General features: G+C 49.9%; 2 protein-coding genes across 5 annotated transcripts; one reads left to right on the top strand and one right to left on the bottom strand.

Moving 5' to 3' along the window:
* Nucleotides 1-206: 206 nt before the first annotated feature.
* On the bottom strand, nt 207-10,378 carry DDRGK1 (DDRGK domain containing 1). 2 transcript variants are annotated; one of them, XM_006207332.4, is made up of 9 exons: nt 10,215-10,378; nt 8,908-9,114; nt 7,640-7,752; nt 7,320-7,421; nt 4,546-4,668; nt 4,175-4,213; nt 1,613-1,669; nt 1,022-1,070; nt 207-694 (listed from the first exon to the last, which is right to left on the bottom strand). In XM_006207332.4, the coding sequence occupies exons 1-9, from the start codon at nt 10,303-10,305 to the stop codon at nt 528-530; spliced, it is 948 nt and encodes a 315-aa protein (XP_006207394.1). In that variant the 5' UTR covers nt 10,306-10,378; the 3' UTR covers nt 207-527. The 2 variants fall into 2 exon arrangements, with proteins under 2 accessions (XP_006207394.1, XP_072800014.1); XM_072943913.1 differs by lacking the exon at nt 4,175-4,213 and having other exon boundaries at nt 381-694.
* Nucleotides 10,379-13,670: 3,292 nt separating this feature from the next.
* On the top strand, nt 13,671-23,551 carry ITPA (inosine triphosphatase). 3 transcript variants are annotated; one of them, XM_006207333.4, is made up of 8 exons: nt 13,671-13,828; nt 15,800-15,857; nt 15,974-16,038; nt 16,642-16,715; nt 17,870-17,901; nt 18,512-18,627; nt 21,719-21,795; nt 23,121-23,551. In XM_006207333.4, the coding sequence occupies exons 1-8, from the start codon at nt 13,763-13,765 to the stop codon at nt 23,260-23,262; spliced, it is 630 nt and encodes a 209-aa protein (XP_006207395.1). In that variant the 5' UTR covers nt 13,671-13,762; the 3' UTR covers nt 23,263-23,551. The 3 variants fall into 3 exon arrangements, with proteins under 3 accessions (XP_006207395.1, XP_072800012.1, XP_072800013.1); XM_072943911.1 differs by having other exon boundaries at nt 13,707-13,828; nt 21,716-21,795; XM_072943912.1 differs by having other exon boundaries at nt 13,707-13,828; nt 15,974-16,044; nt 16,648-16,715; nt 21,716-21,795.

The raw sequence follows: 23,551 nt of genomic DNA, 5'->3' as shown, positions 1-23,551 counted from the left end.
TTAAGGCTGATGTTCCCTCGAATTCTATCTTGGGCACTTCTTGTTAACCCTTTTCCCTAAGGGCTCTCATGGTGATAAATCCTTCCCTAGTTTGGGGAGATGTGGCCCAAGAGGACTTTTGCTCTGGGAAGGAAGGAGAAGGGGAGTATGATCTCATCCAGGCCTTGTGGGCTGGGCTTGCAGGGCACAAAGGAACACAGTAAATGTTCAATGTTTGTTTGCGTTTTTTTTGAATGTATGGACACAGAATTAGAACAGAACTTCCATCTGCCTCCAAAGGATCCCATCCCCACCCTCAAGATATATTCAGAGGCCTAGATTTTCACCTGCTCATCTAGTATCCCAGGCCAGGCCTTCTGCCACACCAAGCCACACCAAGCTCACCAGTCCTCACAGGCCTTTAATCTATAACTGCTTGCCCAAACTCCATCACTGCCCCAAGATGCTGGGGGCAAGGAGTTGGGGCGGATAAAGATACATGGCTAGGAAGGCCATGCCAGCTCTGAGTCCAAGGGGGAAAGGCTAGGTCAGGCTGGGGCCTGGGCAGGGGGCTCCCGGCCCCAGGCGATGAGGGAGTTGCTGGCCTGGGCAAGCTCGGCGATGGATACTCGGCCCCGCTGTCGGATGAAGTTAGCCACGGCAGCCAGTTCCTCCGGGGTTATGTAGATGAACTTGCCCCGGTCGTCAATCACACCTGTGGGGACATGCAGGTTGCAGGGCTGAGCCTTCCTCATCTGGCCCAAGGATGCCTACCCACCCAGCCACCCCTCCTGCCTGCCAGCCTAGCCCTTCCTAGCTAGGTGAGTCAAATCAGGCTTCCTTGACTGTCTTTGTCACCCAAAGCCATCCCCAGGCCCTCGCATGTCCTCTTTGTAACTGTGTCCCCCTCCTCAGCACCCGGCATTGTACACCGCTGCCCTGACCCGAGGTGGTCATCCTGCCTCTGTGATAACTCCCTGCAGCTCCATGTGGCGGACACTCCCCAAGGCCAGGCCTGCAATGACAAGTCTCATCCTCTCACCTGTCAGAGTCCCCTCAGCCAGCAGGTCCTGGATACGGTTTATGGCGTCCTATGAGGAGAATGATTCTCAGAGCAGAGATGGGTGCTGCCCTCCCCCAAAAGGCAGCTGCAACCTCCCTCCCACCACAGCCAAATCTCCTCTCCTTCTCGTGGCCACCCTGCAGCATGACTCCGTGCTTCTCCCGTGGAGTGGCCCAGGGGAAAGGGGCTCTGGCGCTGGGGCCCCGCAGGACCGGGAGAGAGATTCTCTTCCAATCAGGACAGAATCGGTTGTGTTGTTTGGCTAAGAAGGCTGGTGCAGCCTGTTTGCAAAAGAGTTGTCAAAGTAACTAGATTTGGGCTGCTTGAGGTACAGGGGTTGCTGGAGTGATGGGATTTGGACTTTTTTCTTTTTTCTCCCTGTCTGTATTCCATCGAGTTAGAAAGGTGGAATTCCTGGGGTGCCAAGAGATTCCTACACTTTACTCACTCTTGGTTGGGGACAGGGTGGAAGGGGCACCAAGACTCTCCATCTTTAGGGCGGGCCCTCTCTGACAGCCACACAGACCCCATGGCCACATTCCACATAACAAGCCACCTTCCAGGGCTTACCTGAGTCCGCAGGCCCATTTGGGAAGCCAGGTCTTCCAAGAGCACGACCTTGGACTGCTACAAAGAAAGGGAGGAAAGGGAGTGAGGCTGAGCTTGGGCAAATCCCTCTCAGCATTGGAACCCTCTGAGGCAGGCATTCTGCTCCGCTCCGCTCTGGGTGCAGATTCCTGCTTTCCTCACATGCTATTCACACACTCTCCAACCACCTGAGGACAGAGACACACACATTCATAAACTCTCACATCCCCCTGCTTGTGGGCAGAGATCTGCCCCAAACTGCCACCTGCCTCACAGGACCCCGGACTGAGGACCACCCTGAGACAGACACACACGTGGAGAGCCACGCACAGCTGTCACTTTCTCCTCTGCCACCAGCCGCAGCTTTTTAATATCATGGACACGATGGAAGGGGAAGCAAGACAGAGATGAGGGAAAGAGGTGACAGTCACCAAAAGCTATTTAAAAAAACTTTTTCCAGGGCTTGTGTTTGCTGAGAAGCTGCCAGGACAAGGCGCTGAGAAGGTGTGGGGGAGGCGATGTGGAATAAGACATAGCTCACAGCCCTGCCAAGGAAACGGCAAGAACCTGGAGAAGAACAGAGCAGGTAAAGGCCCCCACGGGGCCTGGGCAGAAGCAGTACAGCTCAGTCTGGTCTCCCCTTTGCTCACCGCCCCCTGGCCTGACACACCCAGACTTCTTTTCACCCATCCTCTTCACACCCTACGAGGCACGGAGCTCTCCCTTAAAATAACTGTCACCAGCACTGCTCAGTGCTTTCCACACACAGCCAAGTTCACACCTTGAGGAGAAACTTTAGTTCCCAGGGATGCAGCCGAGGGTCCGCTGCTGGATCCTAGAAAATGCATCTGCCCCGCCTCCCCCACAAACAGACAGCATGTGACTTGAGAGAAGGCGGTCTTTTGCATTTCTGTGAATCTTCCATAGCAAATGAGCTGGGGGAGGAATGACATGATGACACCTCCCCAGCTGCAGATGGCATGTGACTGTTGGAAATGCCAAACCTAACGTGTGAGCAAGAAGGCAAGGGAGTGGCAGTTGGGCCAGGGGGTGGGCAAGTGCAAGGTGACCTGGCCAGCGGGCCTCTACCGACAAAGCAGGGAGAGGGCACTGGGCTCTCTGGGACAGCTCAGAGGCGGAATATGCAGTAACCCTAGGTGGTCCCTGAAAACACGGCCTAAGGCGTTGCTGGGGCCAAAACTCTGTCTGGAAAAACAAACCACCCAACCCCAGTGAGAAAGGACAGTGGACCGACAAGAGCAAGCTATGCCTATGCCTATGCCTCACGTGAACTCCACTGGAAATGGGCCTCCAGGTCTGAAACCCTAAGATGAAAGAGCCCACTCCCTTGGAGCCAGGAGTAAGGAGGGTGGGCTGAGTTTCAGGACAACGGCTCTGGGAGTATCAGCTAGCACAGCCTGGAAAGACTTCTAAGCTCCAGAAGAGTTTGGAAAACCCCCCAGAAAATGGCTCCTCCAGAGAGCTGCTGAAAGCGAGGGCCAGGACTGCCCTGGGGGCCTCTTCTCAGGGCTCTGCAGAGAGAGGGACCTGAAGCTGATGCAGCAGGGCTTCCTGCAGGAGGGACTCAGGACTATGGTGCTGCCCATTGGCTGGGTGGGGACAGTGAGTTCCAAACAACACCAGGAAGGTATGAGATGTCCTGTCCAGGGCTGCAGCCTCAATCAACTGTGCCAGGGTGGGAATGGGCCCCATCAGAGGGGAATGGTCCCAGTCTGAGAGAGCATTCTTGCTCTCAGCAACCCCGGCCCCCAGGCTGTGAGCCTAGCCCCTTGCTGCTGGGAGGTGTCTAAACCCTGCTCTCTTCTGGGAGAGGTGGGGGGGAGGATTATGCAAGCCCTGGCTCCTTGGCACCCCTAGTGCCACCCCCACTGCCGCCTCCACTCCCTCTGCACTCCTTCCCTCAGCCGCCTCTGCACCCCTGAGCTGCACTGGAAAACCTCTCCCCTCGTCGCATCCTTCGTGGGAGAGAAGTTGCTTAGCAGCAAAGCAGAACAGGACGTTCTTATGCAACCCGGAGCAGCATCCGGGAGCCCTGCGCTGCAGCTGCAGATGGAAGAGGGTACACCTGCTGCTCTGCCCTAGATCCCAAAGGAAACATCCTGCATACCCCGGAAGACCCAAGTTCCCGGTCAGGGACACATGGCAGGGGACACCTGTTTCACCTCAGTGGAACCTCCAAATGACAGAACTGACAGAAAACACATGTGAAAAAACTTGAAAACACAGTGACTCACTGAGCGTGGGGTCTGAAGAGCAGGGAACCTGTCAAGCCCTGAGTGTGAGGAAGCGATCAAAGGCTTGCACCTCCCACACAGACCACATCCTTCTGAGGAGAAGGGACTCTCCTGGTCAGGACCCCAGCAGCTCAGCCTCTCTTGGTCCCTCTGCCCCCTCCTGCACGAGCCTGACTGAACTGCCTGCAGCCCCGACTCGGGCCTACTCCCTCTAGGCCCTGAGGATGCACACGACACGCACGTAAGAAGCAGGCAGCTGACAGCCAAGCTCTGCTCTGCAGCTTCTTACCTTAATGTAGTTGATAAACTCGGTCAGGAAGCTGTGGGACTAGAGGAGCAGAGAAATCAAGGTGAGTGTCCTTCTTGCAGGGGCCACAAGGGTCTATGCCTACCCACCTGCCCACCCGAGTGGCACCTGTCTGCCCTGCCTGTGTGCCCCTCTAACCATCTGTGTGAGCAGCAAGGCCTCCCACGGTGAGGGGATTGAGGCACCACCTCTTCTAAAGACCAGGTCTCCGGCTGCTAGAGCCTGCTGGTCCTGACATCCATCCACCTCTCAACGCCTGACGCAGAAGCAGGCGAGGAGCAGAGGGGTGTGTGGGATGGGGTGGCCAGCCTCAGTGGGCACCGGGAGGGGTTTCCCAGGGGTGGTGGGCCCACCTGCTCCTCAGTCATGGTCTCGGCCTCGCCCTCCTCCTCCACCACGAAGGCCTCCTTCAGTTTCAGGTACTCTTCATGCTCCCGCTGGGCCTGCTCTTCCCGAGCCTTCCTCTCCTCCTCCTCCTGTGGACACAGAGGAAGCAAGAGTCAGACATTTTCGGGTGGGTGCCCACCCTATCCCTGTTCTGGTCTCTGCTGGCCCAGCAGGGCAGCAGGGTGTCTAGCCCCGCCCTTTCTCACAGAGCTCCTTCAAGACCTTGATCCCTCTGGCCCCCAAGCCGAACAGTAGGATCCCTCTTCTCTTCTCATCAGTTCCACCTCCCAAACACTGCTCAGCTCCTTCCTTGAAAATCCTGCAGTGACCCCACCCCATAATACCCTCTAGTCACCCTCCCCTCCCATTTCTTGCCCTGTCAGTCCAAACTTCTCACCAACCATCCATCCCTCCAGCCCACTCCAATCTGGCTTCTGAGTACTCAGTTCCCGCAAAACAACTCCTGCCACGGTCTCACTCACGCCCTCCACCCCACCAGAGCCAAGGGACAACCATTAGTCCTCATATCCCTGTCCCCTCAGTGGTGTTGCGCAGAGCCAACCATCCCCTCCTCCCTCCCTTGGCCTCCAGACCCTACCCTCTCCTGGATTTCCTCCTGCTCCTTGGGCCATTCTTCCTGCTTTCTCCATCACCCAGCCCTGTCTCTTCTCTCTCCTCCACTCTCTTGGGCCATCTTGCCATGCCCATAGCATCAACAATTATATCCTTCCCAGTGACTGCCACAGTTGTATCCCTGCCCAAATGTCTCCTCCCAAACATACGACGGCCCACATGACACACACACAGGCACCTCAAGTTGACTGTGTCCCAGAAAGACCCTGTGATCTACTCCCCACATGTCTAATACTCTTCCTGAGTCCCTGGCCCAGTGAGTCACACAGCCACCTGGTCAGCTGCCCTCATCAGAAATGAAGCCCATCTACCACTCCTTTCTTTAACTTCTGGAAAACTCAGTCCATCCATGTTGCTCCATCACCACCACCATCCAGTGCAACAGCCTCCCCCCAACCCAGCCCATTTCCCAGAACTCACAGAACGATCTGTTTTCAACACGAAACTAAATTTTCCTGGGACAGGAAATAAACAAGATGAGCCTGGAGCATTTTGTGGTGTCAAAAAGTAAGAAAGTACTCAAAAAAACCAAAACAATGACGGTATGTCAGAGGTACACAGGAGCCAACTCGAAGAGCTCCCAATGGTCAAACTTGGAACAATCTAAGCAAAAAACCAAGTCAGACAGCATTAGATTATAATGCAAAATTCAAAATAAATATCTTTAAGTCCATATGGATATAAATAAATGAGTAAGTAAATATAGAAGAAAAGATAAATCTGCACAGAAGAACACCACATATCTTACGTAAATACCTCTTGAGGAGGTGGACATAACTCCCCACCCCTTCAGTGTGGGCTGCGCTTGTTCCCCCCTTCAGTGTGGGCTAAGTGACTTGTTTCCAAGAAGGATGGGAAGGGAAGAGTAATATCACAGCGAAGAAATCTGGCAAACATAACCTTAGCCAGGGGATCAAGGTGAACATCACTAGTGAGGAGTCAAGTTGAGAACATGAACCCTTGATATGTCGTGTTGAGGATGGCACTTCGCCTGTGGTCTTCCTTCCAGAAATCCGTAATCCCCGTCTAACCATGAGAAAAACACCAGCCGAATGCAAATTGAGAGACAATCTACAAAATACTTGCCCAACAGTTCTCAAAACTGTCAAAATCATCGAACTCAAGGAAAGTCTGAAAAACTGTCACAACCCAGAGGAATCTAAGGAGACGTGACAATTAAGTGTAAAGTAACATCCTGGATGGGACTCTGGAAAAGGAGGGTATTTGGGGAAAACTAATGAAATTGGAATAATGTGCCAAGTTCACTTAATAATAATAATAATGTATCAGTATTAGTTGTGAGAAATCCAGCACAGTAAGGTACAATGTTAATAATGGATGAATCTGGGTACAGAGAAGAGCCTCAGAATATTTGAGGTGCATTATTAGGATCAATATTCAGAAAGGTGAGAAATTCTCTTGACTAATGCCTCCCCTCTGCTGTGTTCTGGCTCATTGGTTGCAACACTCACAGCCAGGTTTTCTGCCATCCAGTGTCCCTGGATAACAGGGCCAGTCAGAGGCCAAAGGCACCAGGCTACAGGGTCTTCCCAGCTGGGCAGCCCTGGCTCTCACTCTATATACCCGACATCTTTGTGATGTTCCTTTTCGTGGACACCTGGTTTTCAGAAGGAAGGAAGCACCTGGAAAACAAAGGCTGATTCACTACCTTTTTTTTGCAGTGGCTTTCATTCCCTGAACATCTCCTCTAGGCCAGACCCCAAAGTGAACCTGATACAGGTATGATCCACCTTCTCTTACAATGTCCTTTAAAAGCCTCAAGGCCCTCAGGATCCAGACACCAACCACCTTACCTCTCTGGCCCTATTCCTTCTTGCTTTCCCTGCTCTAGCCACTCTGACCATCTCAAAGTCCTTCAAATGCTTCAGGTATGTTCGATAAATCACATGCACAAAAATCCAGCCTCAGGCTAACTTTTCAGCAGCAGCTTTACACAGGCTGTGCCTGGAGAACAGGGACCACTAAACCAGAGTCTGCCCCTGCACATGGTCCCTGGTCTATCTTTAGGCTGGAGGTGCTGGAAGCTGCATGGGAAGCAAGGCTGCCTGGTCAGGTATCAGAAGTCAGAATCGGGGGTCTGGCTCACCTTCTGTTCCTCCTCCAGGCGAAGCCGCTCCTCCTCCTTCTTCCACTCTGCCTCACGCTGGGACTCAAGGCGTTTCCGCTCCTCGCGCTCAGCCTCCTCTGCCTGAAGAAAGGCCTTCATAGGGGGCTATCTCCACCCATAGTTAGAGCTTGCCCGCCTCCCAAACAGGCCAGGCCAGGCCACAAAGGATGCAGGATACAGAGCTAGGCAAGCAGCAAACACTAACCCAGCACACAAAGAGCATCAAGGGCAGTGTCCATCACAGGGAAGGCAGGGCCCTTTCCCCCTTCTCAGAGCTGCACCCCAACCCTCCCGCTTGCCTCACGCTGGGCTTTTCGTGCTTGTTTCTCCTCCAGCTTCCGTAGTTTCTTGGCTCCAATTTTCCCTGACAGGTGAGTTTCCACTGGCTTCTCGATGCCTTCTTCCTCCTGGGCTGAAGATGGTCAGAGAAAGACACCTTAGGTCCTGGCTAGAGAGGCCAGATGATGATGGATCCCCCCTACCCCTTGTCTCTCTCCTCATGGGGGATCCCCACCACCCACTTGCAAATATCACTAGCCCAGCTCTGCCTTCTACAGGCACCTGCCACATAGAAACTCATCTGGGGGATGTATGTTAGGTGTAGGGGAGGGGGAACCCATGGAGCAAGAAAACAGATAACTTTAGATGCTGCATAGCCATAAAGAGGGAGGTTCCAGGTTCCACTGTCTGAGTGTCTGAAAATCACAGACAGGACTATTTGGGCTTTCAGAGTTCTCTGGGTTCTGTCTCTGAGCCAAACCTTCAGAGAAGGATGCCCCATAGGGAAATTTATCCCCACCTCAAATCTGAAATCATTCTCACTGTGATGAGGAACTGCTGAGGGTTCTGGGCTCAGTCCCTGGCCAGGGTTAGCCATTGGTCCCACTGGGCCCAGGGCAAAAAGATAGCCCAAAGCCCAGGACTACTTCAGGGCCAGCTAAAAGTTAAAGACCCGCTGATGGCTGAGCAGCAGGGATGTCTGACTCCAATTCTGAGACAGGAGGGATGGCCTCTTTTTTGAGCCAAAAGGTCCAGTTCCCAAGAGCACAAGGGCAAAAGCCCCAAATGCCTCCTCCTCAGGCTCAAGCCAGCTGTTGAATACTGGAGAAGAGATATTCGTTCCCACAATCCTAACAGCATCAGGGACATAGAGGCCTCTGTCAACAAAATGCCTCGGTCTTCAAACGCTTCTTCTAGGGTTATGGGTGACACTACCCCAGAAACTGCAGAAGCTCTTGGACAGCTAGGTGAGGCCCTCAAGGATTGAGTGTGTCCACATCAGGAAGAGGGCTGAGACACAGAGTGGACTGAGGAACTCTCTAGGTCAATCTAAACACCCTTGCCCTCTTGTATGGACACTGAGAGACAAAAATGAAGGAAGAGGGGGTTGGCTCAATGAAACAGGGATCAGGGTCCAGAGGCTGGGCCCTAAGTCTTCCCCAACCACATCCTTTGACTCCCAGACATCCCTCCCACACTGTGGCTTCACACCCCACTCTTTCACCCAGGTCTGGGAGTCCTCTCACCCTCTAACCCAGTCTTCTCCACGAGGCTGGGCCCCTCTCACCTGGAATGATGGCCTCATCCTCATTCTCATCCACTTCCGCCCAGGCCACCCGATGGGCTCGACGTTGAGCCTGCAGGCGGCTGCCCAAGTCTCGTCGGCGCCGGGGCCTGCCCCCAGGTCTCTGCTCCTCGGGCTCCAGGGGCTGGGGCTGGGCCACTCGGCCTGCTACTACTGGCTCCTCGTCATTGTACAATGGCTCTTGGCCGGCTGTAGGGAAGAGAAGAATCATGAGGCTGATGGCAGAGGAAGCAGCACCCTGGAAGCCTCACCCTCCTCTGCTAAACTTCCTCCAGGCTCCCACTGCCCATAACACAAAGTCCCAGCTTCTCCGTCTGACTATGGAGGCTTTCGTAATTCAAACCCAGATCTTGGTCCTACCCAGCGAGTTCATCCCTTCCCTTCCACCTGTGTTGATACCATTTTCCTCTCAAGGCCTGACCTTACCAGCTGGCCTGTCAGGATACTACCTACCATCCTGCAAGATGGAGCTGAAACTCAACCTCCTCTAGGAAGCCCACTCTGACCTCTTCAGACCTCATTTGAACGCCCACTACAGGACTGCATTTATTTCTTGCCTGACACCACCATCCATGTTTTTATCCGACACCCCAATGGGAGAGCACACCCGGGGACTGAGTCTCTTCACCCAGAAGATTTGTGGGCTATCTGCTTTGCCTCAGCTTCCCTCTCCCTTGCCGCTGGCAGGTGCTCTGAAGTAGCTTGTGGGCCCAAGTAAGGGGAGAGACATATACACAAACCCGTAAGAGAAATGACGGGGAAGGGGGCAGGATCTGTTCTGTGCCCTAGCAGATGACATGGCCTCCTGGGCAGGGTGCGGAACGAGGAGAGGGTGCATGGGCGCAAGGGCGCTCTCCTTGAGGCGGAAGGAGAGAGCTTTCTGGAGCCACCTCATGCTCTCTTCAGCTCGTTGGTAAGCAGTAAACTCAGGTGCCCCCTTGTTGTCACCCGCTCTGGACCCAGCCTGGGAGGGACTATAAACCCCTGTGGAGCCCTCATTGGGCTCATCTCTTTGGGGGTCATGAGAAAGTTGTAGGCACCCCGCCACTCTGCCTGGTCGGAGAGCTGGATTCTTGCACCGCGGCTCCCTGCCAGGACGCCATCGCGCACCTATACGCAAGCGCCCGGCCTGTCTCACGTGCAGTGAGCGCCGCCCGGCGCCGAGTTCTCCTCAGCCCAGACAAGCAAGCTAGCGCATGCGCAAGAGCCTCGACACGACGGCCTACAGGCCCCGGAGGCCAGAGAACGCGCACCCCCACCGACCCTGGCGCGGCGGCATCTCCTACTACCTGCTGCCGCCCGGCCCCGGCTGCGAGTCAGGAAGAAGATAAGGCCGACAAGCAGAGCCGCAGCCACCAAGTACACCACGGGGGCCACCATGACGAAAGCTTCCAGGCGAAACAAGTGCGTCCACCCTGATGCCCGGGATCCCCCAAGCCCCGCCCAACGCCTGTGTAGCTCTTCCCGTTTCCCGTTCTAGACTCCGCCCACCGCTCGGGGCCCCGCCCAGGCCTCACGCTTAACTTAAAGTCCCTAGTTTTTAACTTTAAAATGAATTCTGGAGCTGTAAAAAAAATAAATAAAGTGGAAATTATTGCAAACGGTTATGTGCAGTGTGACAACATTTATGTAAGTTTTAAAAGCGCTAGGGGGGAGGGTATAGCTCAACTGGTAGAGAGCATGCTTAGCATGCATGAGGTCCTAGGTTCAATCCGCAGTTCCTCTACAAAGAAAGAAACCTAATTACCTCCCCCAACCCAAAAACAGACAAAAAAATAAATACATAAGATCGCTAAACAATGCCATATAGTGTTTATAGAAACTTACATATTCATAAAAAGTAAAAAAATCTTCTGAATGATAACATACCAACTTCAGGATTGCGATTACTTCGGGGGAGGGAAGAAGTTGGATGGCATTAAGGGCAGAGCTTTGCCTATATCTGTGACACCTGATTTGCTTAAAAGAAGAGGGAAAGAGACCAAAGCTATATGCATAAATTGTGATATACTCTTACATTCAGACCTGCAATTTTATACCACTTACAAATAACTTTAATTGGTTGTACAAGAATTAGTATTCAGTTTTCCAAAGTAAGCATTTGGAAATTAAATACCAAGAGGAATTTAAATTTTTCCCTTTAGTTCTTAAGAATCTGTGTAAAAACAAAACCCCAAAACAAAAAACTGGGGACAAATTATACCTCAATAAAGTTTTGGTTTTTTTTTAAATACTAGGGATAGAATGTAAACTCAAAATTTTTAAAAAAGCAAATAACTACTGGGAATCTGCTATTACAGGAGTATGAAGCTTTTTGTGTGTGATAACATAATAAATAAAGATCCCAAGACCCATGGTATCTGTGGAGGGAAGATTTGAAAAAATATGGACACACATTAACACCTTAACATGTTCAATTTGGAATGGTGTGAATTTGAGCACTTACTATTTTCTGTAATATTTCATAATTTATAAACAAGCAAAAAGAGCAGAATAACGCTTCTAAAATATACATAAATGTTGATAATCATTAAAGCTGGTTAATGGGTTTATAGGGACTCATTGTATTGCTCTTTTCTCTCTTTTTTTCTAGGTTTGACATTTTTGTGCAAGTTTGAAATTTGCCGTAATAAAATTATTATGATTATTATTGAAGTATCATCAGCTACAATGTGTCAACTTCTGGTGTACAGCATAATGTTTGTCATACATATACATACATATATTCCTTTTCATATTCTTTTTCATTATAGATTACTACAAGATATTGAATATAGTTCCCTGTGCTATATAGAAGAAATTTGTTGTCTATTTTATATATAGTAATTTTTACTTTTTAATAAAACTTCTTGACTTTATACATTTTTGTGTATAATTTGTATGTGCACTGAAAGTTGTTTGAAAGGGTAAAACAACAAAATGTCAACAGAGAAATAACACTTCCTGCTGCCTCAAACAGATTATATATCACTTTAATGGTTTTCATTTGGAATTCTCAGATTCTTAGGGTCCTGGACCCCAACCACATTGCTTAAGGTTTATGGACGGACTGGATGGGGTGGAAGATGGCAGGAAGAACAACGTGAGACAGCTGCTGCCCTGGTCCAAGCAAGAACAGAAGAGGGCTGGATTAATGACAGTAGCAGTGAACTGGTGAGGAGGGAACTGATTCAAGAACTATTTCAGAGGTAGAAGTGATAGAACCTGACAATCTCCTTAGAGGGCAAGAATTGTCCGTTGCTTAAATGGGTTTCCCCCACAATTGAGGGGAATGCAATTCCAAAGAGATTTCCTGTCATGTTCCTTGCTAAAGGAGGTAAGAATTTTAATTCTAGCGTAGTCTATTTAATGACTGAATAATGTAATCCCTTTCCTTTCTGTTCAGAACAACTGGGAAACTATCTCTATGCATTGGCCCATCAGTTAAGAGAAGCAATCAATACATTTGTCTTGTTTTGTTTTGTTTTATTGTTGCTTAGAGGATTTCCGTCACTTGAAATCAAGAAATCTGACCAAAGATCACACAAACTTCTGCATAGTTTTGGGTAATCACTTATTTCCTCCGTCCCCTCAACCTCTTGGGCTCCAAGACCTTCAGATTTAGAATGAGGTCTATTTAAAGTGAATATCAATTCACAATACTGCCTGCTTTTAATAACCCTTTGTAGGCTCCCATAGCTTGCTAAGTGACTGATGTGCCTCCCCAGTCTAGATGGTTCTCCCAGCACCCAGTGCTCCCAAGGGTCATCGTGCTAATCATAGCACATGGTACTTGTTTGTGGTACCCCAAGTGCCTATCCTCAGTCCCTGGCAAGCTCCTCCTAGCCTATGGCTGTAGCTGAAGCTTTCAACAGTCAGGATGTCAGCTTTGCTGAGGGGAAACTCCTCTGCGCCTCCACCTCCCTGAGGATTCACCACGACTTCGTGAAGAAGGAAGACAGCTGACACAGAGGGAGGGCAACCAGGTCTACTCCAAGAAGCCTCACAGATCATATGGTAGAAAGGGCACTGAACAGGAAACTTCAGGACCTGCCTTATGGCACAGTAATTCCTTTTGACCTATGCAGTACTCTCACTATGGTAAAGTCATTGAACAAAGGATTTTTTGGATATTCCCTGAGGACCAATTCTGAGGTCTAAAAAAATTCATTGGGATTATCAGCAGTCTATAACATTAAGCAAAATAAGTCATCCAGGCACTGAGAGCCCTCCAGACTTACAATGATACTCCTCTGACAGGAGTTGCCTCACTAGTAGTGCTGGCCCTGAATCTGCCCTTGCTGTTAGCCCTTGGTAAGAAATCGTTCTCAGAGACACCTTCAGAAGTGCCCGCGGTAAAGGCGAATCGCATAGAGCCTAGGCTTTCAGTTCATCATCGGCCTCGGGGTAGGGACGAGGGGTTCTTTGCTTCCCTTGATGCCCCTGCCCTAGAGAGGGGCGAAAGCAGGGGTGGGGCGGGTGGTTGGAATGGTCTCCTCTGGCCTAGAGAGCGTCATTTGGCGGGAGGGGCTGTTCTCGGCTTAACCTCCAGTGTGGGGAAGACCCTAGCAATTTGGACGCAGGGAAGCCGCGCTCGGCGCCCCAGGCTGCCCATATGGGAAAGAGCGCTAGACTCTCGAGGGTCTGAACAAGGCTTTTGGGCGCCAACCTCGGCCTTTCCGCCGGGAAGGTGTCCAGACTGCCGCCGCTACCGCTCAGGGAGCGCAGCTGCATCCAGAGGCTGCCTTTCCAGGACGTCAGGCCGGAAACTGAGCTGCCCCCTTCCGCCGCCAGCCGGAAGTGCCAGCGACTCGAGGCAGAGGGGCTTCCGGTGGATCTGCGGGTTACCGGGTTCACGATGGCTGCCTCCTTGGTTGGGAAGAAGATCGTGTTTGTCACAGGGAACGCTAAGAAGCTGGAGGAGGTGCCGGGAGGGTGTGGGAAGCCGACTAAGAGATGGTTGAGGGGTAGCGGGTGGCAAGGCCGACGGGGATAGGGCGAAGGAGCTTCCCGACGGAGGGAAGCACGCGGGTGGAGAGAACGGAGAGCCGGAGCCGGAGGAGTGGGTTGGATGGGGAACCGGATGGGCCGCGCGGAGTGGGACCACCACGTGTGCAGAGTGGGGACGACTCGGGGTTGACCTTGATAGAATGAGGGAGGGTTTTGAAAAGCTAGACCCCAAACCCAACTCATACATCCCTCTAGAGCTGATCCAGACCTCGCTTCTGGCCTGGGGATGTCAGCGGCCGGACAGGGCGTGGAGCATCCAAACTGAGCCGTCCACCCCTGACCATGGTCCATAAACGTTCTCAGCCTCTTTCCGCTTGTGTGGAATGAGGATGATGCAGGAGGTCTGCTTCACAGCGCAGTGGAGAGAAGGAATGAAGGAAGCAATGGTTCCAACCAGGACTTTGTGGCTAGCTGGGAGGATTCTTAGGGTTGATGGAATAGCTTTGGCTGCATATAGTAAAGACACACAGGAAGCTCACGTAAACCATCTTGTGACAATTATGGGAACACAGTGGTAAGCTGTCCCACAGGTCTTGAATCTTTCTCAGGAGTCCCTTTCGAGGGGACTCTGTAGTTCTCTCTGGATGCTCCTTTCTTTTCCTTTTGAGGTCTTTCTGCATTTTTCTCTCCTAATGGAGGAGACAGTGAGGCTTCAACCAGACAGATGGAGAAGCTGACCTGCTGGGGTGGGAGCTCTGATTGGCCTTGCTTGGGTCAAAGATTTGTCCTTGCTCAGGCAGCCATGGCCAGAGAGATGGGTCATGTGTGGGGAATCAGGATGACATCCACTAGATACGTCTGAGGCAGACCAGTGGGGCGCAGTCACTAGGGAACCTTTCATTTGTCCACAGCATAGGGACCAATGGCAGTTCTGTGCCATTACAGGGTGTCCTTCTCAGAAGCCAGAGCCCTGTGCTGATAAAAGGTTTGGGATCCTGAGGCCAGACCAGTCAAGTACACAAGCAGTGGCACCCTGAACAGAGCTCTATGCAAGATGGTGGGTGCCAGCTTCCAAGCCCATCCCTACCTCTGGTTGTGAATGTGGCTCTCCCACATTTAAAGAAGAGATTAGAGTGGCCAGAGGAGGCTCAGTAGAAAATATGGACTTGAAGTTGCCCCACAGTAGGGAGTTTTAATTCTTATCTCACAGTACCATGTTTGTAGAATGATGAAACCTGTGGACCCTTTCTCAGGAAAATACTTTTCAATGTACAAAACAAAATACATAGGCTAAGAAGGGAAATCAATTCTATTGAAGTACAATACTGAAAATGTTATAAATATTTCTGATCTAGTTACATATGCTTTATTAATACATTAGAGGATTCAATCCAGCAGTGTGTGTAATAATTTAAACAGTGAAAATTGTGAATGATATTTTGAGATATCTGCTACAAGTGTAATGGGATATGACAACTTCTGTGATTTAAATTGGTTTAAATGTCACAGAAATTGCTAGTGCTATTTTGATTTGTTGTCTATATTCACAGTTGAAAAAGATGCTAAATTTCAGCTAGTGGTTAGTGACAATAAAGAGGTTTTTCTTTTTCCCATCCAAGTTCACAGACCTGAAACCTGGGTGACCCCCAAGAGAAAATTCCCAGCCTAGGAGGATAGAGAAGGGTTCTGGGAGCATTGAGAAAGGAAGAAGGTGTTCTGGACAGGTGGTTATCGTGAACAGAGTCATGAAGGAGGAGGAAGGGATAGGAGAGTGAGGAGATGGAGAAGCTGACCTGCTGGGGTGGGACCCTGAATACTGGGGTGAGGCTCATGGGCCTGACTTGGTGAGCTTTAGGGAACCAAAAGGAGAAAGGTGGATGACAGCTTGTGTAGTAATGGGAATCATTACACAAATGGTGATAAATGTTCTTTCATTTTGGAACAGGTCACTCAGATTCTAGGAGATAAGTTTCCATGCACTTTGGTGGCACAGAAAATTGACCGTATGTCTGCTTAGTTTTTGTTGTTGTTATTGGTTTTGGTTTTTTTTTTTTTTTAAGATGATTCAGCTTCTCTGTCTCCCCTTGACCTGACTGTGTGTGTCTGTTTTCCTGATAAGTGCCAGAGTACCAAGGAGAGCCTGATGAGATTTCCATTCAGAAGTGTCAAGAAGCAGCTCGCCAGGTGCTTGTTCCACACGTGTCGTGTATCTGCATCTTTTGTTCTGGTGGCTCCTGGGGTCTGTGCCTGCTGAGGACAGGCAGAGAATATGGTGGGCACAGTTTGTCATGCCTTAAAGGACCTGCTCAGGCCTAGCTAGGCTAGAGTCGGTTTTGGCCCTGGAATATTGCTTTTTCAACCTTGACTGCATAGTATCCCCCAAGATGAGCACATATACGTACACACAGTTCTCTCTTCCCAGTTCTCAGGTACATACATTCCAGCACCTACTTTCTCCCCACACGTTTCCACCCTGCACTCACACATCTCTGTGGAGCTGCAGAAGAACACTAAAGAATCAGGCTATTTAGAGAATGAATCCGAGGTCTCCTGTCATTGTGCCCAGAGCAAGCTTTACAACCTGCCATGGCTTCGGTGTTGCTATCATTAAAGTGAAGATAAGAGATCAGCCAAGGGCTGTTCCCCCAGCAGATAGGCCTCTATCTGCTGCTGCTGTTGCAGATACCAAGTAGCTGTGGGCCTGGCCTGGGTGGCCTAAGAATTCTGGGCAGAGGCGGGGCCTGCTGCTGGGCCAAGGTCTCAGGGCTGCATGTCCTTGTGCTGCAGGTGCAGGGCCCTGTGCTGGTGGAGGACACCTGTCTGTGCTTCAATGCCCTCGGGGGCCTCCCTGGCCCCTACATGTGAGTGAGTGCTCCCACCCCTTTGCAGGGCCCTGGCCACAAAACCACATGAACTTTGAAATGATTGGTTACTTGATATTGCAGGTCATTTACTGTCTTGGCATCAAAATCAATATTTCAGATTGTCCTGAGGAAGGATTAGGGCTGGAGGAGAGGCATGCCTTTCTTTTGTAAAGTGTGAGAATGTGATTGTGTAAGTGGAGATGGGCAAGGGAACCTACCCATTGGAGAGGTATATTTATGGGCAGATCACTTTCAGGAAAGAGGAAATGAGGAAGTTGAGATCTGCAAATGGATTTCCTTAAAACTATCCAGTACCCTGAACCCCCTCAGAATGTCTTTGTGTATTTCCAGGGTACAAAACCCCAATTTGCTGGGTCTTGGGTATGTATACAGTTGACTCATGAACAAGGTGGAGGGTTAACCTGCGTGTAACTTATAGTTAGCCTTCCATGTCTGCAGTTTGTTAGCATCTGCAGATTCAACCAACCATAAACCCTGTAGTATTTGCTATTGAAAAATACCTGCTTTTATGTGTAGTATTTGCTATTGAAAAATACCTGCTTTTATGTGAACCTGTGCAGTTCAAACTCATGGTGTTCAAGGACAAGTGTGTAACTTTCGGATTGCCTGTTTGCCAAGGGAGTAGCACCCCTGTACACTTACAGTATACATTGCTTTGTATTCTCACCAGCACTGTTTTATAATTAATTAGTTAATTAATTAATTAATGGAGGTACTGGGAATTGAACCCAGGACCTTGTGCCTGCTAAACAGCAGCTCTACCACTGAGCTAAACCCTCCCGTGGGGGAGGTAATCAGGTTTATTTATTTATTTATTAGCACTATTTTATGACGGAAATATTTTGCAACATGGGGAGTGTGAAATGTTATCACGTGCAATTTTAATTTGCATTTCACTAATTACCAGTGAGGCTGAGGCCTTCGTTGGTTTATCAATTCTTCTGTGCGTTGCCTGTTTGCTCTCATTCCTTTTCCTGTTGGATTATTTATTTTCATTCTGAGTTGAGACATTTATCTTTCCTCTTTGGCTCTCCCAGGGCTTTAACCCCTGGGGGACGCAGCCCGGACAGGAGGTGATGGGAATATCCATCTGCTCGTGGTGTCTGATTCACCTTTTATTTCTCTTACAGAAAGTGGTTTCTGGAGAAGTTAAAGCCTGAAGGTATTATTCCCATTTGTCTCTTCCTTTAGATCTGTTGGGAATTAGGAATCTCAGGGTTCTAGGGGAGGACCCCCAACAAGTAATCAAGAATCTCAGATTCCATCCCCTACCCGGAGCCTCCATCTACCTGTTTTGTCGTCTATAGTCTGCTGCTCACACTTCCCCGGTTCACCTCGCTCCAGGGAGCACTGAGATGTGGGAGGAGAGGGTGGGGGTGAAGTTTGAGGGACAGAGGAGTTCTAGTTGATTCTGGTCTCAGAGAGGGACTGGCCCTACTGACTGCTTGCCTGTCCTTGCCTCAGTGGGGGAGGAGGGTGGGGTGGGGGCTGTCCCAACAGTGCATGCCTTGAAACCCACAGTTGCAGGCCAGAATGTTCCCTGTTTAGGTACTTGTAAAAACACTTTATATTGTGGAACATTTAAAACAAGTACAGTAGTAGAACAGCATAATGAACCCCATGTCCCCATCACCCAACTTCCTGTGTTATCAACACAAGGCCTATCCGGTGATATGTATAACCACCCCCTCTCTGATCCCAGCCCTCTGGGGAGTTGGAGCTGGGGCTGGGCAGGATAGAGAGTGCTGAGCCCTATCTTCACCTGCCCGCAGGTCTCCATCAGCTCTTGGCCGGGTTCCAAGACAAGTCAGCATACGCGCTCTGCACATTCGCACTCAGCACTGGGGATCCAAGTGAGCCTGTGCGCCTGTTCAGGGGCCGGACCTCGGTGCGTACCCATGCTCCTTCTCCCGAATGCCGCCGGAGGGCGCTGTGACTCACGATGACACTGCAGGAGGTGGGGAAGTCGCCCCAGGGCCAGAAGGAGTTACCAGGGCTTTGCTCAGTCAGGCACGCCCCTGGGTACCGCTGCTAGAAGTTCTGTCAGTCCCAGAACTTACCGGACCCTTGAGTCTGCTGTTTTGGGGAAACGCATGATGGCTCACAGCTGTTGAGGCTTGGTATACCCAGAGTGCTGCCCTGTATGCCATCCTGAGAAGCATATGTGGAAACTGAAGGTGGCAACTCCCAGGGCCACATCTGCAGCCCTCACTTCTCCAGGCCTGAATCTCCTTATCCCACTGCTGAGGCAACAGCTTCGCTTCAATATCTCACAGACTTTCCAACTTTTCATATTCATGTAGAATCTTCCTTCTTCCTCCAACTCATTCCTTGCACAGCTGCCCTTCAACACCCCGTGCTTATCTATCAGACCCTTAGGTTCAGCTGCTCCTCACAGGGTCTCGGCCAGCCTCTGGGCTGGCCTGCTCCCCCCATAGCCCATCTGCTCCCTCCTTGTGGCAGGAGTGTACCTTCAGGCACATCACTTACCTGCTTTGTCCCTTCTGCTCAGGATAAAATCCCAAGTCCCACCGTAGTCCATGTAGCCCTGCACCAGTGGTTCCAGAGATCTTTCATTTTGGCCTGCCTGATTAAATTTTGTATTTTTGTGGTAAAAAAACAGGTAACAGAAATTACCATTTTTAAGGGTATAGTAGTGTGCACTGTTGTGCAACAGATCTCTAGAATTTTCTCATCTTGCAAAATTGAAACTATGCCCACTGAATTACAACTTCACTTTCTCCCCTCCCCCCAGTACCTGGCGACCCCAATTCTACTTTCTATTTCTGAGAGTTTGGCTACGTCAGACACAGCATATAACTGGAATCCTGCGGTGTTTGTCTTTTTGTGACTGGCTTATCTCACTTAGCATAATGTCCTCAGGTTTCATCCATGTTATTAGGGTGTGTGACAGGATCTTCTTTTTTTAAGGATGAATGATATTCTATTGTATGTATATACTTTTTCTTTATCCATTTACAGGCATACCTCATTTTTTTGAGCTTTGCAGATACTGTGTTTTTTACAAATTGAAAGTTTGTGGCAACCCTGCATTGTCAGATGATGGTTAGCATTTTTTAGCAGTATTTTTTAATTAAGGTATGTACATTTTTTTTTAGACATAATGCTATGGCACACTTACAGAGTACAGTATAGTGTAAACATAACTTTTATATGCAGTAGGAAACCAAAAAGTTCATGTGACTTGCTTTATCGCAATAATCACCTCATTGCAGTGGTCTGCAAGTGAGCCCACTGTATCTCCGAGGTGTGCCTGTATTAGGCTTCCGCATTTTGGCTCTTGTGAATAGTGCTGCTCTGAACATGGGTATGCAAATGTCTCGAGATCCTGTTTTCAGTACTTTTGGATGTTCTTCCAGAAGTGGGATTGCTAGATCATATTACCTGGTTAAATTTTTAAAAATTAGTTGTAGTGATCTGCTATTTTCACAGAAGCGTTCTCTCAAATATCAGCCGTTTGAACAGGCCCAGCTCCCTGCACTGTGACTGAGCAGCAGCTACGCCGCCGACAGGGCCTGGTCACTGCAGCCCCCACTGTTCCCTGTTGTCTCCTTTGGCTGTTTTTTTGCACTGTGTTGCTTGTCAGCCCCCCCTTTACCTGAGGTAGCCTTGTTTCTTCTCGTTCTGTCCTCACCTGTGCTCTCTAAACCCCAGGCACGTTGTCCTTTCAGCGACGCATATGCCAGCCCCTTCTCCCTCTCAGGACCTTGGCACCGTTGTGTCCTCCACCTGGAATGTTCTTGCCCTAGCCCTCTTTATGTGGCCAAAGTGTCCCCTCCTCACTGAGGCCTTCCCTGAGCTCCCCATCTAAGCTACGCCCTCTTGTTCTTGAGCCCGGCTCCCAGTTTGTTCCCTTGAAGGCACTGTGCAGTTGGTAACCAGTCATTTGTTTACTGTTGTAATGCCTGTTCTGCTTAAAGAGATCCATTCTCTGAAGGCAGGGCTGCACCTTCTGTGATCCTACTGCTGAGAATCCTGCCTACCTCACTGTAGGTATTAAAAAAACATCTGTTGCGTGGGAGTTCAGAGTGGTTCAGTAACGGCCTTGGTCACACAGCTCCCCACTGGCAGAGGCGAAATCTGCCTTTGGTCTGAATGACTTGGAATTTATGTGGCTAATCCCCATGCTCTGCTACCTGCCTTGTGTTTTTATTTATTTATTTATTTTAGTGACTTCAGACAACTCTTTTTTTTGTTTGCTGCTTTTGTTTTTGAGGGGGTGGTAATTAGGTTTATGACTTTTGGAGGGAGTAACTAGTTTTGTCTATTTATTTTAATAGAGGTACTGGGGATTGAACCCAGGATGTTGTGTATGCTAAGTGTGCATTTTACCACTGAGCTATACCCTCCCCCAACCTTGTATTTTTAAAGGGTTTTTTTTTTTTTTTTAAACTCAAGGTAACCTTACGTCTCATAACACTGGTTCTCTGTGTAACATTTTCCTTTTGGGACTTGCCTATTAAAAACAGTATTTATTGAGTTCATTTTTTTGTTGAACTTTGTGCTAAGTAATTTTTATTATGTTATTTCATTTAATTGTTAGCACCTCCCTTGTATTTTGAGAAATGTAATAATAGTAGCAGGTGTAGGCCTTATCTGCAAATTTCAGGGCCCTCAAACTTCCTACTAGGGGAAAATGTTTTCTGTCAGTTTTTCAGAGTTGACTCTCTTCTTCAGTTTGTCAAAGTTGTAGAGAGGGTGGCTGGTCCCAGGGGTATCGGTGCACTGATCAAGCTTGTGGTTCCTCCCTGTCCTGGGGGGAGAGTAGTTCTGCTCTGCATTTTATTTATGTGTTCAGCAAACATTCCTTGGCACCTTGCACCCCTTAAAATAATGTTTTGAGTAAATAGGGTTTAGCTGAAATCATAAACTAACCAAACTCACACTGGCTATTGCCCTCCTCAGAGTGCATCTCCCCCATGCCCAGCGACACACCCTTCCTCCCTTTCCTCCAGCAGGGCCAGATTGTAGTGCCCCGTGGCTGCCGGGACTTTGGCTGGGACCCCTGCTTTCAGCCCGACGGATACGAGCAGACGTAAGGAGCCCCAATTTCTTCCAGGGGTGTGGGGTCGGGATGGCCTGGTCTAGGTTGGGTCGTTGCCTCGCCCAAGTGCAGGCATGCAGACATGGGTGGGTGCGGGCTCTGAGGTGCCATTCTGGCTGAAGGCATCTCCGCTGGGATGGACGCAAGGAATCTGGGTGGCCCAGTCCACAGTGGGGGAGGCAGCTGGGCGTAGCTGGAAGTCCTGGGCTCAGGCTCCAGCTCCACTGAGCAGCTGTGTGACTTCAGCGACTTCCCCTCTCTGACCTTGGCTTGTCAGTTTCCTGGGATGATTTCCTGACCCCCATTTAGTTTGGAAAAATGTTAACACTTGTTTAGCCTTTGGTGGGCTCCACACTAAACCCCTACAGTGCCAAGTGTTCTCAGTATTTTATACTAACCCCTTATTTATACAGGACGTGTCGGCCATTATTGGAATCAGGTTTGCCAGGCTGGAGGGGCCCTTAGGGAGCGTGGCCGGGGCCTGTCAATAGCCAGACAGAGCTGAGGACACCATGAAGCAGCACTGTCCAAGAATGCTCTTTGGTGACACAAATGTTATATATTTGTACTGTGCAGTCTAGTAGTCACTAGCTCCATGTGGCTGTGGAGCATTTAAAATGTGGTTAGGGCAACTGAGGAACTGAATTTATCTTTACTCAATCGTAATTGGTTTGTTTGTTTGTTTGTTTATTTATTTGCAGGGGGGTAATTTGGCTTATTTATTTGATGTTTCAGTGGAGGTACTGGAGATTGAACCCAGGACCTCAGGCATGCTAGGCATGCACTCTACCACTTGAGCTACACCCTGCCCTGCCTCAATCGTAAATGGTTTTAATGTGAATGGCCACAGTGGCCGGTGGCATAGTGACATAGATCTCAAAGTGACTTGAGTATGGGATTCTCCCCTCACTGGAGTCCTGACATGGATGGCAGGCCACTGGCCGGCTGTTCAAGGCCACCCCTACCCGCTTCCTGGCCCAGAGTGCATTAGAGGAGATTGCTGTGTTTGGCTCTGTCAGGCCCACTGCTTCCTGTCAACAGATGACAAAGCTCATCAAACATGCAGCTCATCCCCCTGTCCCCAGCTTCCCTTTAATGACTTTTAGACACACTAAAACAAGTTTGATATCCTTCCACATTCATTAATATGGGTTTCTACCTAAAGTGGAATTTAAGACTGTCCAATTTTACAGATTAACTCAGGCTGCCAGAAGCTACCCTTTCCTGGGGACTCTTGAGTTTTGGACTCCAGGTTAGGGTGGGGGGGCTCTAAATCTGAACTGCCTCTTCTCTGAGCTACTGCTGTCGCCCTTTAGGTATGCAGAGATGCCCAAGGCTGAGAAGAACATCATCTCCCATCGCTTCCGGGCCCTGCTTGAGTTGCAAGAATATTTTGGCAGCCTGATTCCTCCTGGGGCCAGTGATGACCACTCTGGCCAGGGATCCAGGGAGGGCTAGCCTGAAACCTCCTCCATCAGGCAGGCACCTGTCTAAGTACTTCCTTCAGAGTTGCCACTTCTGGAGAGTATTACCAGCTGTCTGGAGCAGCTGGCTCTGTTTGGAGAAACTTTGGCCAAGGGCCACCATTGTCTTGTCCTCGGTGATTCAGTGGTCTCTCCTACAGCCTGGGGTCCTGAAAGGACCTTGGGTGTTAAAATTGGCCTGGCAGGATTGAGGGTTTAGGGAAGAACCACACAAACAGCCTTAGATGTCTTTTAAATGCAGCAAATAAAAATTCTGGAAGGTA

Source organism: Vicugna pacos, chromosome 19, assembly GCF_048564905.1.
Source record: "Vicugna pacos chromosome 19, VicPac4, whole genome shotgun sequence".
NCBI classification, from domain to species: Eukaryota; Metazoa; Chordata; class Mammalia; order Artiodactyla; family Camelidae; genus Vicugna; species Vicugna pacos.
The sequence above is the reverse complement of the archived record's forward strand: the minus strand, read 5'-3'. Positions and strand labels throughout refer to the sequence as shown.